Below are 18,103 nucleotides of genomic sequence, written 5' to 3' on the forward strand. Positions count from 1 at the left end.
TAGAGAGATGAATTCAATTACCATGACATATTAACACATTGCTGTGATTATTACTCAGGGCCTTTTCAATCTTTTACTTCAGGGTAAAGACACTTTGGAGACGCAAACAACTGAGACAATATGGTCCCAGGGATTCTTGTATTTGACAGTTCTGTGTGCGGAGTGAACTACCTGTGAGGCTGCCAGGTGTGGGCGACTGATGAGCCGTCAGGTTCGGGGTCTGTTCATCTGATGTCACTTGGCCTTCTGACTGGAGGCTGGAGTCTATCTGTCTTATTCTGCCATCTGAAAACACACACATTAAGGATTTACATACATGAGGGGTCTGGCTGAATTTAGAACATTTAATAAGCAAGTTTACTTATTGGTTAACTTTATAACGTAAATATCCTCTCAACCCTTAGAGACCTAGAACTATTTCAATGATGACTTCCAAATGATTTTTTTCTCTACATTCATCATTTCCTAAGTGTTTGTTACTATTTATTATAATACTATTCGCTGCATTTTTTGCATCTTTTCTGTGAAAATCAGGTATTTTCCCATATTCATTTTAAGGCTCATGTAAATGTACATAAAAACTCAGAGAAATTTTTATTACATCAAAATAGAGAAACTGAAGAAAGAATTTTACAGCAAAATCTATCATGAACTGAACATAAAAAAATACTGTCATTTGTTTTGGGGTGAACCATTGTTGCAGAAAATGATGATGTGAAAAAAATGATGATGAAACAAAATCATGTGTCTAAAGACATACGTGATGCCTTTAAAAAGCAGAAATACTACATTTTACTTGAACTGTTTACATGTACTGACAGGATTAGTGGTAAAAGTTATTAATTATTTTACATCAGTAGATACTTTTAGTTGCTACATAGATCTACAATAGATTATTGATTGATCTATCAAGACATTATATAACACAATATCTGCCTGTTTCTAACTGCGCTCACACTTCTTAACAGATTTAAAAATAATATAGTAAGGTCTATAATAACTAAATCACACGCAAAACAAGGGGAACTGAAGGGCAGTATAAAAATAGTAACATTTTGTTGATATATATGTGCAAGGTAAGAGTTCTTTCACACAGACCTTTTCACCAAGTGGTGTCACTTAACATTATTATGTGAAATGACACCATCATTGTTATGTGAAAGGCCTCGGTACAATCAGCAGTCGCACCTTTCACCTTCATTAAGACTTTACTGCCCATTCATCTGGCTAAAAGAGCATACGTCAGGTAAGAGTTAAAACTCTGTCAGATACATGTCAAACTACTAACTAAACCCTTAGTATCCCTATTGCTCCCATCATTTACACACCTTGTTCACTTTATCTTCAAGGCTTTAGACAGCTCCTGCATGTAGCCATCTGATGGTAGCAATGTTTTTTACAGGCTTTTATTTGTATGAATCCCATAGAGGAATAAGACACCACAGATTCATTTTGTTTACCATCATTAAATCATCTAGGTGCTTATCTAGGAGAACAAATATCTACAATGTCTCACCACTTGTTGCAAATACCTGCGTCAACTGGGTTGGGTAATGATATAATATGACTGTTTACACACATCCTCTGTGAAAACTGAATGAGCTGCTGATGCTTTTAATATGAAGAGCAGAACATACAACCATAATCATGCAAATTACATGATTTACATTAAGAATAGTGTTTGTGTAACATGTTAAACCAGACAGTGACTTAAATTACAAATGCAGCAGATGCATGCCTCTCTTGCCAACTCCCTGTCACTCTCACCATGTCCTCTCCAACAGATGGGAGCACCTTTGACCAGTATGCCCTGGCTGTTTCGATACAGGTGGTACTTCAAGTGCTTCTGTTTCTTGGGCTGGGTACTGAGCTTCAGGTTGATGTGGTTGGAGAATTCAGTAAAGTAGCGGAAGCCTTTCTCTCCACAACCCATACAGTTTCCAGAGAAGCCTGCAGAGAAACCCATACACAAATGGTTTGACTATAACAATGTCAGTTTTATACAAAGGAGGATGGTGTAAATATGGACAAAATGACAGCTACCTAAAAGTAAAACCAAAACATAAGCAGGATTTTTCGTCAGTGTCTATATTTATTTTCCAAACAGTCAAAGTTAAAATCAACCTGATAATCACAAAAGTGTTTCCTCATTTTTATCTACGAAAAGAAGCAATTAGGGTTTTATCATGATGTCAGACTTTTCCTCCAATGTAAAGAGCTTTTCTATAAACAAACAGATCATGTTTCCCTGTGTGAGTCTCTTGTCTCACCCAGCAGCGCATTGCGACCCCGTTCATCTGGCAGGAAGCGGCGGTCCACAGCACACACCAGCAGGGTGTCAGAGAGGGAGGGGGACTTCACCCCGACCAGCATGAACCCAGGGGGCACATCCAGGGAATCTGACGCCAGTGAGCCTAAACGCAAGTCCCTGCCCGCCTGACAGAATCCTGAGGTAAGAAGAAAAGAGGGGAACATGATTCGGTGAATCGGAATTAAGGTTAGTGTGGTGTAAAATTAAAAGGGTGATAACAAACAACCTAAAACATCCTGTGTACTATCTGCCCTTTGTATATTGTTTTATGGTACAGATTCAGGTTTTATCAACCTTTGCACAACCTTTCTTATCTTGCATTCACCTAGCAGTTTCCAAAGAGCAGAAGACATAAGTTGAAAAAATAAAACCCTCTTGGTACGGAAAGTGTCTAAAACATCTTTGTGAAAAGGCCCCAGAGTGTTTATGATGTGTTATGATGTGTATGTATTTTAACCGTCTGTTGTGCAGCATCCCTCAGGTGGAGGCTTCATCTGATAGGGAATCGGAGGGCTGTTTGACTCTGACCCATCTTCATCATCATCTTCTTCATTCTCTGGACGACCTGAACATAAAAAACATGTAATTTTAATGGAGATAAAAGCTTTGCATAGAATGCACGTATTAGTAAATGGCAAGTTGAGAGTAAGTTGGTTCATTTAGGTTGAGTTGGGAAGGGGGGGGTGGGGGGGGGCAGCTGAGCAGGAGTTGCAGCTTAATTTTGTTTATATTTTTACACTACACAGCCTAGTGAAAGTGAGATAAGATAAAGCTTTATTGTCATTGCATCAACATACTATAAACACAGTACAACAAAACTGGAACGCTGCCCCATACGGTGCATATGAGAAAGCACACAACAGTAAAAACACATTATAAAAACAGAACAAAATATGCACAATATTGAATCTATAAAAATGTGCAAAAATATGCATATGTACAAAAATAATAAATACAGTCTAAAAAAAAAAGTATTGATAGTGGCCCGTTGTCAAAGAAAAACAAGCAGTCATGTCAAAGTAAAATAACCTAAGCAGATGATATTGTATAAGCTGCTGCTCCTTCTTTTATATATTGCCTTTTTATTTGTTTATTTGATTTTTTTTTATCATTTTAGCTTGGTGGTTTTCTGGCCATTCTGACCTCTATCAATTCACAAATCAGCACAAAATTCTGGATTTAACCTGGATTTAACCATACAAATAGGTAAGAGCCTTCCATTGGATAATTGCTGCAGTAAATAATATGTTTCAGCTGCAAAAAGTTCTTTATCCCTAAGTGATGCAGGGAGAAGCTTCTCATTTTTTTGGCATAAAGACTGGATAATGGCAGGATTCTTCTGGCTCATCTTGTGAAAGAGTGGTTAAGGGAGCATGACAGACATAGAATAGCCTCCAGACCTGAGCCGCACTGAGAATCTCTGGAGAACAATTTCTGCAGAGGTCCAACTCTCCCATCATCAATACAAGATGTAGCCAAAATTTATTGCAACTATGGACAGAAATTAACATTGTGACATTTATTGTGGCATTACAAGCATTGTGTAGCATCGAGAATGACACAGTGAATCCATCCTGTAATATAAGCTAAAGTCAGTCCAGTGAGTGACTTCTTTTTCTGGCCAGGTAGTGCATTTTTGTAAGCACAGACATAGAGGTTGGAAGGTTTGAAGGCAACTTGAGGAAAATATGCAACTTACCATCATGTGCCAGTGGCTGCTCTGTTTCGAGGTACAGCTGTGAGAAGACAGGCCGAGGCACCACGGTGTTGGACCTGAGAGATGCTTCAATGGAGTTATGAAGGACCTCCTCAAAGCGTGTGGTTCGCAGTTGGCCTGCGTAGGAATTCCCCATTGGTGTCCTGGCAAAAACAAAGCAACTTTGTATTAGACACTCACAACACATCTGTTTGTTGACAACAAAAAGAACAAGTTGCAGAGAGATCTCAAGAACAATAATATGAAGATAAACGAGGAAAACAAGAAAAAGGAGATCATGAATGTCAAACAGTAAGGACTTCAGTTGACTGTTTACATGTGTTAAAGTCCTCTGAGGGTACTGCTTCCAGACTCCACACATGCACACCCACACACAGATGAACAGACACAAGCCGCTAAATCAAAAACACACAAGTATCTCACACTGAGGCACACACAGTCACACACACACGCACACACACACACACACACACACACACACACATAAACAGTAGTTCCTAATGGATGGCATGTGTCCAGACAGCATGCCACAAAATCAGATGCACTGACAGTGTCAGGGCACCCTGACCTACAGTAGACACTACTCCCTTTCTGTTTTTTCCTTTCTCTTTTCCATCTGTCTTCTCTCCCTACCAATTTAGTGGTTTGCATTTTACATCTGTTCACGGCGAGATGAGGAAAGTTTTATAGAGCACTCTGAATACACGATTTAAATACATAGTAACGGTCATTACGAACAACTATCTGTAATTTTTTGTTAGTTTTTTTTTTTTTTTTTTACTGCCTTTACATTTATGTAAGATGATAGAGCAACTTAATTTACTGCTCTAAACTCTGGTGTAATGTAACCATCATGCATAGATTTTAATACAGTGTGTACTTTAATATACATTTACATGCACAATGAGTTATATAATAGATAAACGGATCTTATTCCAATTTTTGTGATCAATAGATCAGTTAACATCTTCTCTTTAAGTTATTGCGGAAAATGCACAGATTACCCCTGTTGAAATATTTTTTTTTCCAACTCAAACATTCAATTAAAAATGACTTACAGCAACTTTCATTGTGCTTGTTTTAGACAGTACCTCTTTCAACTCAATGTCTCTAAATCCAAAATATCCCCAACAGAAATATTTTTTTTTCCCATTTCTCCAATTCGTTCACTTTGAATCATCCTAAACCTGGAACCTGAGTTGTAATTTATATTATAAAACCCAAGTGGTCTCTGTGTGTGTGTGTGTACAGGGTGGGGAAGCAAAATTTACAATGAACATTTAGTTGTGTTTTCTCAGCAGGCACTACGTCAATTGTTTTGAAACCAAACATATATTGATGTCATAATCATACCTAACACTATTATCCATACCTTTTCAGAAACTTTTGCCCATATGAGTAATCAGGAAAGCAAACATCAAAGAGTGTGTGATTTGCTGAATGCACTCGTCACACCAAAGGAGATTTCAAAAATAGTTGGAGTGTCCATAAAGACTGTTTATAATGTAAAGAAGAGAATGACTATGAGCAAAACTATTACGAGAAAGTCTGGAAGATACTATTAAAGAAGAATGGGAGAAGTTGTCACCCGAATATTTGAGGAACACTTGCGCAAGTTTCAGGAAGTGTGTGAAGGCAGTTATTGAGAAAGAAGGAGGACACATAGAATAAAAACATTTTCTATTATGTAAATTTTCTTGTGGCAAATAAATTCTCATGACTTTCAATAAACTAATTAGTCATACACTGTCTTTCAATCCCTGCCTCAAAATATTGTAAATTTTGCTTCCCCACCCGTATGTGTGTCTCAGGATTCCCACAAAATCCAGAAAGAGCTGACTGCTGCAGTTTGGCATACTTCTGTATTTTTGGTCAAGGAACAGACTAGTGAAAATGGCGAGTTGATCGGACCAATATTTTGGGAGATATTAGTAATTTTGGAATATACAATACAATATACAATCACGCTGTTATATCCAGAACACTTTGGCGGTGGCTGCTGGACAAATGCGGTACAGCATGCATGAATACACAACAGCATAAAAACTACCACAGCTAGAACCTGTGGATCCCCACGGGTCAGCGTGCTAGTTATAGTATATGTATGTATTATAAGTCTACAGATTGATTTCAGTTATGATACCACTTCAATTAATTGTGCAGTCCTATATATATTATATATTTTGCATATGCACTTGTTCCTTCTACATGACATGTTCTTCTTCTTTTTTTTTTTTTTTGTTAAAACCGAGTGAAAGTGTAAGTCACTCAGAGTGTGATATTCAGCAAACAAACCGGGTCAGTGAGAAGGAAAATAACAAGACTGGATTGTAAACACAACTTAATCCTCATTCTCTAAACCTTTAACTGCCCATATGCTGGCTGCTACACACACACAACGCATGAAGCTACATGACTGACCAACGCACCCTAGTAGCACAAGTCTCACTGACCAAGCTTCAGGTCAGCTTAATGACAGGACCAGCCTGTCAGATTACAGACTCAAAGCTGTTTGTGTCCTGTGCTACACATGAGCAGAACTACATTACAGTGAGGATTCATCTGTTTAATACAGAACTTTGGAGTTCTATGATCAACAGTAAAGACAGCAATAAAATAATCTAAATAATAATAATTATAAGTCTGAATGTGCAGCTTGTAGATTCACAAAAGATAAAAGTTCCTGACTTTTAACGTTAATTGTAACATAAACATAATAAATTCTAGGTTTTTAGTAACACAATAGGCCTGTACTTCAATCACAGCAACCTAAACTTCATGTTTTAATTTAAGAATGCAGGTTAATAATCTGAATGGTTATTTTTATCACTACAATGCTCTGCAATGTAGATACAAAACTGACATCAGAAAATAAACTATAGCATAAAAACTTTTTTAATAACATTTCTAAAGCACATGAGTTATTACCTACAGATTTTATTACCTGCACTTGTAAAGTATTTTTCTCTACATCTGTAAATTATCAGATGCTACAAACAGACCACGAGATCATGTGCTCCGTCTCCCACACACACAAACCATCTACACTTGCAGACACCTTACCAGACACTTTCTGCTTCCACGCTTTCATATGTAAAGAGGCAATGCAGACTTTTAAAGCCTTGCACTACTTTGTAGAGACAGAGGGTGGAGGACAAAAAAAGCCCTGTCATAACACAGCTGGCCCTTGAGGAAGTAATCACACCTTCCACCAAAGAGCTGCTTTTTATTTACAACCAGGGAAAGAGGGTAAGTGGAAGGAAACACACGGGAAGGAGGTGAATAAATCCAATTCTGAATTCTGAAGTAAATGCTCGGCTGTTGAAGAATTCTGAATGTAATAAATAAGTATGACTGAATATTAGTAAGAAATATGAGCATGATTATCTTAAAATGTTTCCAATAACAGGGCTGAAATTCTGTTCATAGTTATAATCACAAGAGTTACACCAAAGGTATTCTTAAGCACTAGGATCTAAAATCTAACAAACCACAAATCAATTCATTAGAAAGCAAGGTCCCAAAAATACTTGCACCACAAAACAAAAATGGAAACTAGGGAGAAAGGATTAACTTTTAGGGAAGCATTGTTAATTTTTCCCTCCTCCCATCACCCCCTCCCTCCTCTCTCCCTGATGTGGAAGTGGGAGATCCTTTCATCCACCCTTTCATCCACCCTTTTCTCTTTATGTCTCTTCTTCAGTCTGCGGAGAGAGAACCTATTGTGGGGTTTATGACCCCTCGGACCTCCTTCCCACCACCACCACTCTCAAACACACAACCTCACACATTCAGTCATGTGGCTAACGTCCTTTTAAAGTCACATTCATACAATTTAAACATAATAGAATAATAATAATAATATCATATAACAACCAAACCAAAAGCATTCAAAAAGGCAGGTTTCTACGCACTGACATAATGTTTTATTTCTACATTGTGTAATTTAAGTCAAACCCAAAGTAACTCCCTTTAAAACTAAATACAGCCACAAAATAAATAATTTAAAATGTCTGTTTGCATTCTCTGTCATGCCTCTCTGTGCACAAAAGAGTTACTACCAATACACCCCTATGGGTCAGTCCAATACATTTTGACCTGGCAGCTTCTTGTTAATATATGCAAAGCACCTAAACTTCTCTATTTTGAGGCCACAGAAGGGTCTCATGACCATCAGGTCAAAGGGGAATCCAGATAACAATGTTTGAGTAAGACTTTGATGTGGCCTATACCTCTAATACGGACACACAAACATCCACTGGTGCATACATACACACCCACACCCACACTATCCCATGGGCTCGAGCTCAGTGGATACAAAGGGCTTGTCTTGAGGGGTGAAAGGTCATCCTGGGAGAGGTCAGATAAGAACCCCAGGCCTTTTCTTGTTTGGCCAGGCTCACATGGTATGCTCACACACACACACACACACACACACACGCACACACACACACACACACACACACACACACTGTGTACATATAGCATTCTAGCTTTTCTTTCTCCTGCGTTTGGTCTGACAAGTAGGTTTGCAGTCCCACCCTGGCACATTCAATGGGAGATCATATTACACACTCATACACATACAGAAATGCATTGGTGGGTTAGGGGGTGCAGGGGTGAGAGAGATAAGGCACTGGAATGTCAGGCAGTGTCAGCTGGTCAGCGTAGCATCCTTTCAGCTCTCAACAACAGAAATAAAGGAGAAAAACGTACAGCTTTGCAGATGCTCTGTGAGCACTGACCCACAGCTGGACAAATCTGCAAATGGTGTGTCTCTCTCTCATACACACACACACACACACACACACACAAGTGGACCCTTACATGGACTCATCGCTGACCACTGACCCACAACAAATGCTCTCATTTGTTTTCTCAACAGACATTGGATCGATGGGTTGCCAGCCAACTGGTCAAATGCTCAGGCAGCCCTTCAGTCAGCTGTTCAACAAAACACTCAAGCACTCATCCATACATTTTTGTTCTTGTAACAAATAAGGATATTGTCATTATACCAAGATGCATTTGTATCTTTACACTATTTTTGTAAATCATCATATAACACATGAGGCAATCTATAGAAAGCATACCTCTGTCAAAGCCGCAGTACTGTGTTTATTATTCGTTGATTCCAGAAAAACGCAGCACACAATTTTCATGAAATGTGGTGGAAGGCAAAGAGACACTAAAAGTCTCTTTCTTGCTCTGCTCCAAAATTCACTGGGTTTGTTTGGCCCCTGTTGTACTTTTCCATTAAGCTTCATTAAAATGAGTGAAGTCGTTTTTTGTAGACCTGCTAAAAGGGAAGGTGATCATGTCAGATGAGAAAGTATTCAATATGACCAGTGCATGACACTGACAGTGGGCGCACATAAGGTTGAAAGGATAGTGTAGCATAAATGTCTTATGTAAGTAACTGAGATGAAACTGGCTGCAAAGCTATCACTGTTCTAATATTGTAAGTCTCTGCAGCGTTTTGCTGCACAATCTCCCTGTCCTTGAGCTACATCTTCTCTGTTTGTTTCTCTGTCTTGCATAACTTGTGTTGTCTAGAAGCATGTAAATCTGGCTGAAAGCCTGGTATGACTTGACACTCTATAGGAGGCAAATGTAAACTGTCTGGGCACTGAGCATGATTTACTTCCTTTAGAGGATGAATAAAGTTAATCTCACCAAAGTGTCATGATGAGTGCTTGCTTTGGGAGCATTTAAAATGAATTAAACCTCAAATAAAATGTAGGAGATATAAGACTTACTAGTAGCCTAACTCAGAATTTAAACTTATAAAGAGATGGATGGGACAGCATGAAATAGAGTTACTTGCTTAAGCGCACTGCATGTGTTTTTCCCCCCTTTTCTTCATTGATTGTATTGATTTGTTTTATTGTTTTAAAAACCATTTACATTATGAACTTCATAACTTGTTCATGAGTAACAACTTACAAATAGCCTTTTTTAAAGGTATATTTAGGCCAAAAATGTCAGATTCTGATAATTATCTGAAAATACAGTCACCTAATCATTCACACAACTGTAAATAGTACAAATAGCTTTTTCAGTTTGTCTTTATTTTTTGGATTTGGCACTTCAGCTCTTGTGTGCTTTTCGTATGTGTTTTTTGTGCTTCGCTGCTGTAATCTGGAATTTCCCCTTGTGGGATAAAATAAAGGCATATCTTATCTTATCTAATCTAATCTATTGGATGTGTCTTCTAATGAACAAACTGCATCCTAAAAGTTAACAAAGCAAGAAAAGAAAACACAAGGGTATGTATGCATGCATTTACACAAAAGCAACACCAGCATCGTTGTGCAGAAATTAGAAACTGAATGTTAAATGTTATTCAGCCACAGATGGGCTGGCTATAATATATGTTTTTAGAAATCTAGAAAACAATCTCACGTCACAAAAAAATAAAGCAACAAATAAGGGATGAAAACATTTCTGAACTGAAGCAGTCAAATCCATCCTAAAAGAGAGGCTGAAAAGTCCAGCCCGATCCTTCCGTCCTTTGTGGAACTTTGTCAGATGGTTTTGTGTGAGTTCAGCATCAGTGCAGTAGGGGTCTGCATTTCACCAGCAGAGACCCCAGAACAGAACCGGTTCAACATGCAGGAATATATGCACAGATCAACGGAGTAACCCGCTTTGGTGCTTACCTCTTTGGTCTAGCGGGATTCACGCAGGATCTGGTCTTACAGAAAAGCTTGCAAGTTGATCCAGTCTGCAGTCACCATGTCTCCAGCGCGAGACCTACGGCGGGACTACGTGTCGCGTGTGTCATCACCTCTGCTCCTCGAGGAACGGCCCTCCCCCAGCCCGGCTCTGCAACAATGCTGTGTCCGAGCCACATGCTGCTCAGGACCCCTCCTTCAATCAATGCAAGACATCAACAGTATCATATTGGAGTTAGAAAAGCATCTGCATTTACCATCATGATGAGTGGGTTTATATTTATCAACCAGCAAACTCAGAGCATGTTTGTGGTTATGGTTTGTTTTCTTTGCTTTTGCTGATCTAGGTAACTCAGATCTCTGCAAATGTGTATTTGGATAGGAAAGATCTCATCCAGGATCCCACAGACACCAGGGGCCAGTGAATGGTTGGAAAAGCAGTTTATGAAAATGATGGGAATTTACTCAGTAATCTCAATAAAAGTGAACATTAGCATGAGAGTTTGCACTGATGTGTTAAACATAGTGCTGTATGGTAACGAAGTACTTCACTACTGTACTCAAGTATATTTTGGGAGAATTTGCACTTTACTAAGTATATTTTATTCGGTTTACTTTTACCTTTACTTCACTACATTTCTTAACTCAGCTGCATACTTCAACTCAGATACACTTTTAACGCACAATATCGTTACTCATTGCAAAAAATAAATTAAAGGAAATTGGGTGTTTTCACGGAAGCTCATTTGTCATTGGTCCTAATCACGTACTGCGCATGTGCAAACGACGCTCCACGCTCAACCTGTCGACAGTCGATTGACGTGAGTAGCAGCAAAATATTCAATATACGACTTAACATTTACTTGTACTTTTGCTTTCATTAGTTCAGTACATTTAATTGTAAATTAAGCACAGTAAATACTAGATACTTAAACACTTTAACTTGAGTAGCATTTTACACTGAACAAAAATATAAACGCACCACTTTTGTTTTTGCTCCCATTTTTCATGAGCTGAATTCAAAGATCTAAAATTTTTTCTGTGTACACACAAGGTTTATTTCTCTCAAATATTGTTCACGAATCTGTCTAAATGTGTGTTAGTGAACACTTCTTCTTTGCTGAGACAATCCATCCACCTCACAGGTGTGGCATATCAAGATGCTGATTAGACAGCATGATTTTTGCACAGGTGTGCCAAGGCTGGTCATAATAAAAGGCCACTCCAAAATGTGCAGTTTTATCACACAGCACAATACCACAGATGTCACAAGTTTTGAGGGAATATGCAATTGGCATGCTGACTTCAGGAATCTCCACCAGCGCTTTTGCCTGTGAATTGAATGTTCATTTCTCTACCATAAGCCATCTCCAAAGCTGTTTCAGTGAATTCATGAAGAAGACTGTGCGAGGAAAATGGTGGTCACACCAAATACTGACTGGTTTTCTGACCCCCCTGGACCACCCAATACAGTAAAACTGCACATTTTAGAGTGGCCTTTTATTGTGGCCAGCCTAAATCACACCTGTGCAATAATCCTGCTGTCTAATCAGCATCTTGATATGCCACACCTGTGAGGTGGATGGATTATCTCAGCAAAGGACAAAGGAGAAGTGCTCACTAACACAGATTTAGACAAATTTATGAACAATATTTGAGAGAAATAGGCCTTTTGTGTACATAGAAAAAGTTTTAGATCTTTGAGTTCAGCTCATGAAAAATGGGAGCAAAAACAAAAGTGGGGCATTTATATTTTTGTTCAGTGTAGTTGGTGACTTGAACTTCTGCCAAAGTCATTTTTTGGTAGGGTACCTGAACTTCTACTCAAGTGACTTTCCAATAATTTATACAACACTGGTTAAACAGGGCAATATCTTTAGAAGAATAGTGTTCACAGATGGACAGAATCATTACAGAGCATTGAAGTTGTTCTGCTGATCATTTATCTATACTGTTGCCTGTGAAGTTGGAATAATTTTGTTTTCAAACATTCCTGTTTTTATATTTATTTTCACATATCAGTACCCTGTACAATGATTTACATGAGACCCAGTTACACTTTATCTATCAAGAATGAATCACACTGTCACAATCATTTTATGAGAAGAGGTAAAAAAAAAATATGTTATTCCAGCTTTATGGGCAACAGTGTACTTTAACTCACCTTGGCTACTGTACTGTTTAACCCATAAAGACCCAAACAGACGCTACTGACCAAAGTCATCTACTGATATAAACTGTTTAATATTTGTTGATCCACTAATCCTATTAATCCATGTAAATAATTGGTGTAAAATACAGTTATTTATCTTTTCATGGTCATCAGATATGACCTATTTGGACATTCAGAGGCTCCATAGTTACCATGGAAACACCGTCATCTTCTACAACATTGATCACCAGTAAAATGCATAGAATTGGCTCATTGACAGTGAATGGACACACTGGGGTTTATGTTCATTTATGGATAACTTTGCCGAAAAAGTCGCTTTTTCTTGAGTTTTCTCTGTTACCTTTACCTGTAATCTGAGCTTTACTGAACGTCTGCATGATTAGCAAATTAAATTTAGGAACATACACACAAAATAAGGAAGATAATATTACAATCAGTGGTGATAAATCACTTAAGAAAGGTTAAAAATGGAGAAAAATTTATTTGGGAACTGCCATAAAAGTAGTGCTAGGTTTTTATGGATTAAATACAACTGTGAAGGATTTGGACTAATTCATTGCTTCTATTTTACACAACTTTATACAGCTGCCTCAGGACATTACAGAGGCAAATACTGGAGTTTTTATTTGACTACATTTGTCTGACAGCTCTAGTTACTTTTCAGATTACAATTTTTCATCCCCCTCCCAAATATGTTGACACCCTAATATAATACTCCCAACTGTGTTGACCTCAAAAGCTTGTGATAAACTGATGGAGGATGTTTTTTCCTTCAGCTATACAAACAGTTGAAGTTCCCCTGCACAGTCAGACGATGGCTGTTGGCTGTTTTACTGAGCATTTTTTTTTTTTTTTTTTTAAGATACCGTAAGTGCTTCTTGCAGGACAGCCAGAACCTTTCAATGATAGAAAATGATGCATTATGTAGAACACAACACCCAGGAATGTGTTTAAAATCAGTTCAACTTTAAACATCTACAGCAATAAACTGCAACACAGCCTCCACATAATTGCACCAGTAATATTAATCTCAAAGTAATTAAGTAATTAATCTGAAAGTAGATTTTGTTGTTGATAAACTCTCGATGCTTGGATGAAACTTTCCTCCAAATGTTTCTATTTACACAGGCAATTTCAAGATGTGTGTCGCCCTCTACTGGACAAAATGTGGACTTACACAAGCAATAGAGAGGAACATGTTACCGCAACACTGACTAAAACAAAGAACAAAACCAAAGCAACTTTTTTATGTTTCAGCCTGCTAGGAAAAATATAAACACAATGAACTACATAAATTGCACATTTAATCTTTTTTGTTGTTGCTGTTGACAGAATTATTATCAATGAAGCTTTGGAAATTAATTTATTGGACCAATGATGATTTTGAGATACAGTATAGTAGTCCCTAAAATGTCCTTTTGATTTTGGAATATTGATTGCAGATGAATTTTTTGACATCATATGTTCACATTCATGACAAATGTTTTCACCACTTTGTCATGGTCACCTAAAATAATCTCCAAACCTTAATGTCTCATGCCAAATGTGTTTTCACAGCAAATATAGTCAGAAATTTCTTGATGAAGTAAGCATTAATGTTAAGATTTGAAAATAATATCACTCCAGTCTTCAACATATTTAGTTTACACTCTCCCCTCACTTATGTGACAAAACTACATAATCCAATGTCATGAATGTTAATTTCTCATTCAACACCCTTTCACACCCTCAGTTCACTGAGACATCTCTGCACCAGCCAGTACACGTATACATCACTTATTTAGAAATACAGAATTGGACAAGAACACTTAATGTAATTTATCATTGCCAGCTACATTCAAGATTTTGTGTGTCCACCGTTATGATGTAACTGAAAGCTTAGATTTAAACTAAAATGTGGTTATTTTATTGCATTGAAAAGCTTTTTGAGAACAGGGTGCGTGCATATGATCCTGGAAGTGACATCCAAATCATAAAATGCAGAGGATATTTATAAACACCATAACCATTTCCACTGTGGTCCTCCCTCCTAATTACAGCTTACATTTTGTCACTGGGAGTCTCATACTTCATCCTTGCTGCTGCCCCAACTGGGCAGTGCCAATCTGTACAGTGGCATAGCCATGCCACGCCAACACAACATCCCCTGATGGGAGAACAGGTGTTGGACAGGGTCCAGTGGAGCAAAGCAGAGCAGGCTGCCATGATATATCAGATGAACCGGCCAGCACCGACTCCTCTGGCCCAAGGGAGGGGGACCTAGCCATTTATTAAAAGTGTGTGTGTGTGTGTTTGCTGCGAGGGTTCTGCGAGGGCAGCTGCAGTACAACAATGAGCCCCAACAAAACTGATTGGGACCCAAAGACCCAACAGGGATGGAGGCTAATCTGGGAAACCCCTGGCTAAAGTGATATATTTTTTTCTTTAAGCTAGGCCAAGGCTTTTCTTTTGTGTCGTACTCGATAAATCTTTATTAAAACCGACCCAAACCAAACATATCCAGTTGACTATACAGCATCTTCAACAATGAAAACTTTTTTGTGCTACTTCTAGTAAATGCACTGAACCATATTTCTTCTGAGTTTTGGGGGGCCTTAAAACAGATCCTCATGACCAATATCTATTTCTTTCCTCAGACCTTAAGAAACTGGTTTATTGGGTTTTTGAGATGAGTTTCTCAAGTCCCTTTACTGCTAATTTTACAACCAAAATGACACTGGGTGTGATTTGCTAAGTCGCTGTGGAGCCATATTGGCCTAGGAAAGGCTTGTAGTTCCTGTTAATGGGTTGAATATAATATTTTATGTCCCGTTGCTATAGCCACGGTGCTTAACTTGTGATGTAAAAATAGTCAGGCCCATTCATTTTAGTATAAATACTTCACTTCGCTTCAAGACACAGACTGAGCTGTATGTAAAACATGTCTATTTGAATGTGCCCCGGCAGAGGGAAAAGGTATTGCTACTTTACACATAATGACGGCCCAGGTCGTTTGGCTGAGAATAATGGTGGTTTCGCTGTAAAGCATATCACTCTCATTAGGTTTTTACACGCTGGTCTTGCCTAACTGGAGATGCACTTGTCTGGACACACACATAACATACTTAAACACACAAACTGCACACGTGCACACAAAAACACACACACATATGTATCCATCTCCAAAGTCATTAAATCCCTTTGAAAAGAGGCCTCATTTGAGAGAAGCAATAAAATTTTTAATCATTTTATTACCAAAAGAGTATTTAACAAGTGGGTAATGAAACGCCAAAGGCAGGTTAGCTGAGTTTAACCTTCATAGAGGAAGCCATGTATCACATGCTGCCCCGAGGCATGGTGAGACAGAAATGTCATCCTCCATTATCCACCATACCTGAAGTGTGGCGATTCGCGGCTGGCAGGCACGCGTCTCGCTCTGCAAGGCGAGGTTGACGGGAAATTAGGGGGAATTCAATTAATGGACGTTTTTTACGCACCAGGGAGAGGGCACAGCTGCACACACATCCTAACAAATGCACACTTGTGAGTGCACACATGCATACCTCAAAGCATATCTTACACATCTCACATACTGTGAGGGGCTACTGATGGGACAGGATGGCAAGAAAAACACATGTTCTTCCCCAGTTTACACCCACTCTGTCTTTTTATACCTCCACTGCTTAACTTTCTATTTTCCTCACTCTGCCAGCGGAGAGTCAGCACGGGTGAACCTTCTTTCTGTACCTCTCCCTGAGGTGATTGTATAGTGGAGTCGCTCCACTGCTTTCCCTCAGCGGGTCAATTAAGGAGAAAATGAGGCAGAGGGGGACACTATCTGTCTGTCACCATAAAAGAACCATACCTACCTACATACTTGCCTGCCAAGTGTTCATATAATATGCCGCTAAACTGCCCTGCAGTGTCAGTGCATGTGCACGGGCCAGTCAGAGTGAGAATTTGGGAGAGCAAAATCAGGGGAGGTTCATCATTTCCATACACCTGTTGGAGAATGAAAAAACTGTCATTTGCCAAAAAAGCAATTGCGAAGTCCTTAAGGGAGGGGACACACCAGCCACCTCTGGTCGCACTAAATACAGGCCCATACATTACATCTTGCAATTTCTTTGACGCACCAGAATAATTTATGGCTGATAACAAAAATACTCTATTTTCAATAACAAGCTTCTGCAGGTCTTAGAGGGACTGGCCCCCAAAGTTAATTGAAAAGTGTCCTGGCTCTCATTTGCATAAGAAACACATTTAAAGGTGAAAAATTATAAATAAATATGCGGCCACCTGTGAAATATGGCTTTTGGCCTGCTGGTCATTTATAACTTTGCCTTTAATTACGTGACAGACTGGGGTTCCGCAGCTGTAATGAGAGGCAGGAGTGATGGAGAGGAGTGTGTGAGAGACAGAGGGCTATAGGTCATTTAGTGTTCGAACAGACAAACATGCATGCACGCACACGCAGATGGACGGACATGTACAAGATGCAGGGTTTTAAGTGACTGTAAAGGCTGGGGGCAATCTGAGAAAACAAATGTGTGTGATATTTATGCATCCTATGATTTAAACATTATGTATCAGCATTCAGTAAGGCAAAAAAGAAGTGAGACAATGGTGCATTTTAATTAAACCTCAAACAAACTACAAATTATATTACAGGTTAGTGTAAGTGACATGATACCAATGGTAATGATTTGTCAAGCAATGCCATTTGGAGGGTATTTATTGTTTCTTTCTTTCTTTTTTTTTTTCAACTGACCATTGCCATTCTTGTACGTCCTCAAATGTCCAAAGTTATACTGGGGTTTCCCACTGTCAAAGAAAGTGAAAAGCAATTCCAGCCTCAGGCCCTTTTTATGAATCTGCTTCTAAATTGAAGGGGTTGTATCTTTCCAGCCCAAACCCTGTCCTGCCACCAAATTTCAAGAAAACTGCTGCAGTAGTTTTTGCTCAGTGCTGTTTTAACTACGAAAAAACATGAGGCCAACACAGAAGAAAGAAGTACTATTGTCCTTTATTATAGAAACTAGGAACAGTAAAATGACTGACATGGTGCCAGTCAGGGGTGCTGTAAGGGAGAGACAAAAGTGACAAAAGTGACAGAGGCCCCAGAAAATTGTAAAATAATATTTTTTTTTTATTTTTTTATTTTTTTAGTTAAAAGTCAGAGTTTGTATTTATGTATCAATGTAAAGATTTTTTTTTACAAATATTTTTAAGAGGTTTTTAATCTC

At 38.6% G+C, this 18,103-nt stretch overlaps 1 protein-coding gene across 1 annotated transcript in view; it reads right to left on the minus strand.

Annotated features, from left to right (window-relative positions):
- The window catches only part of greb1 (growth regulating estrogen receptor binding 1), a 28,770-nt gene extending 24,606 nt beyond the window's left edge, over positions 1-4,164 (minus strand). Inside the window, exons 1-5 of the mRNA XM_030126974.1 lie at positions 4,011-4,164; positions 2,769-2,876; positions 2,271-2,447; positions 1,768-1,950; positions 172-285 (exon numbers count right to left, since the gene is read on the minus strand). Coding sequence (XP_029982834.1) covers positions 172-285; positions 1,768-1,950; positions 2,271-2,447; positions 2,769-2,876; positions 4,011-4,164 — 736 coding nt within the window. The remainder of the gene's footprint in view (positions 1-171; positions 286-1,767; positions 1,951-2,270; positions 2,448-2,768; positions 2,877-4,010) is intronic.
- Between the last annotated feature and the right edge of the window lie 13,939 nt (positions 4,165-18,103).

The sequence above is a fragment of the Sphaeramia orbicularis genome, chromosome 3 (assembly GCF_902148855.1).
Source record: "Sphaeramia orbicularis chromosome 3, fSphaOr1.1, whole genome shotgun sequence".
Taxonomy (NCBI): domain Eukaryota; kingdom Metazoa; phylum Chordata; class Actinopteri; order Kurtiformes; family Apogonidae; genus Sphaeramia; species Sphaeramia orbicularis.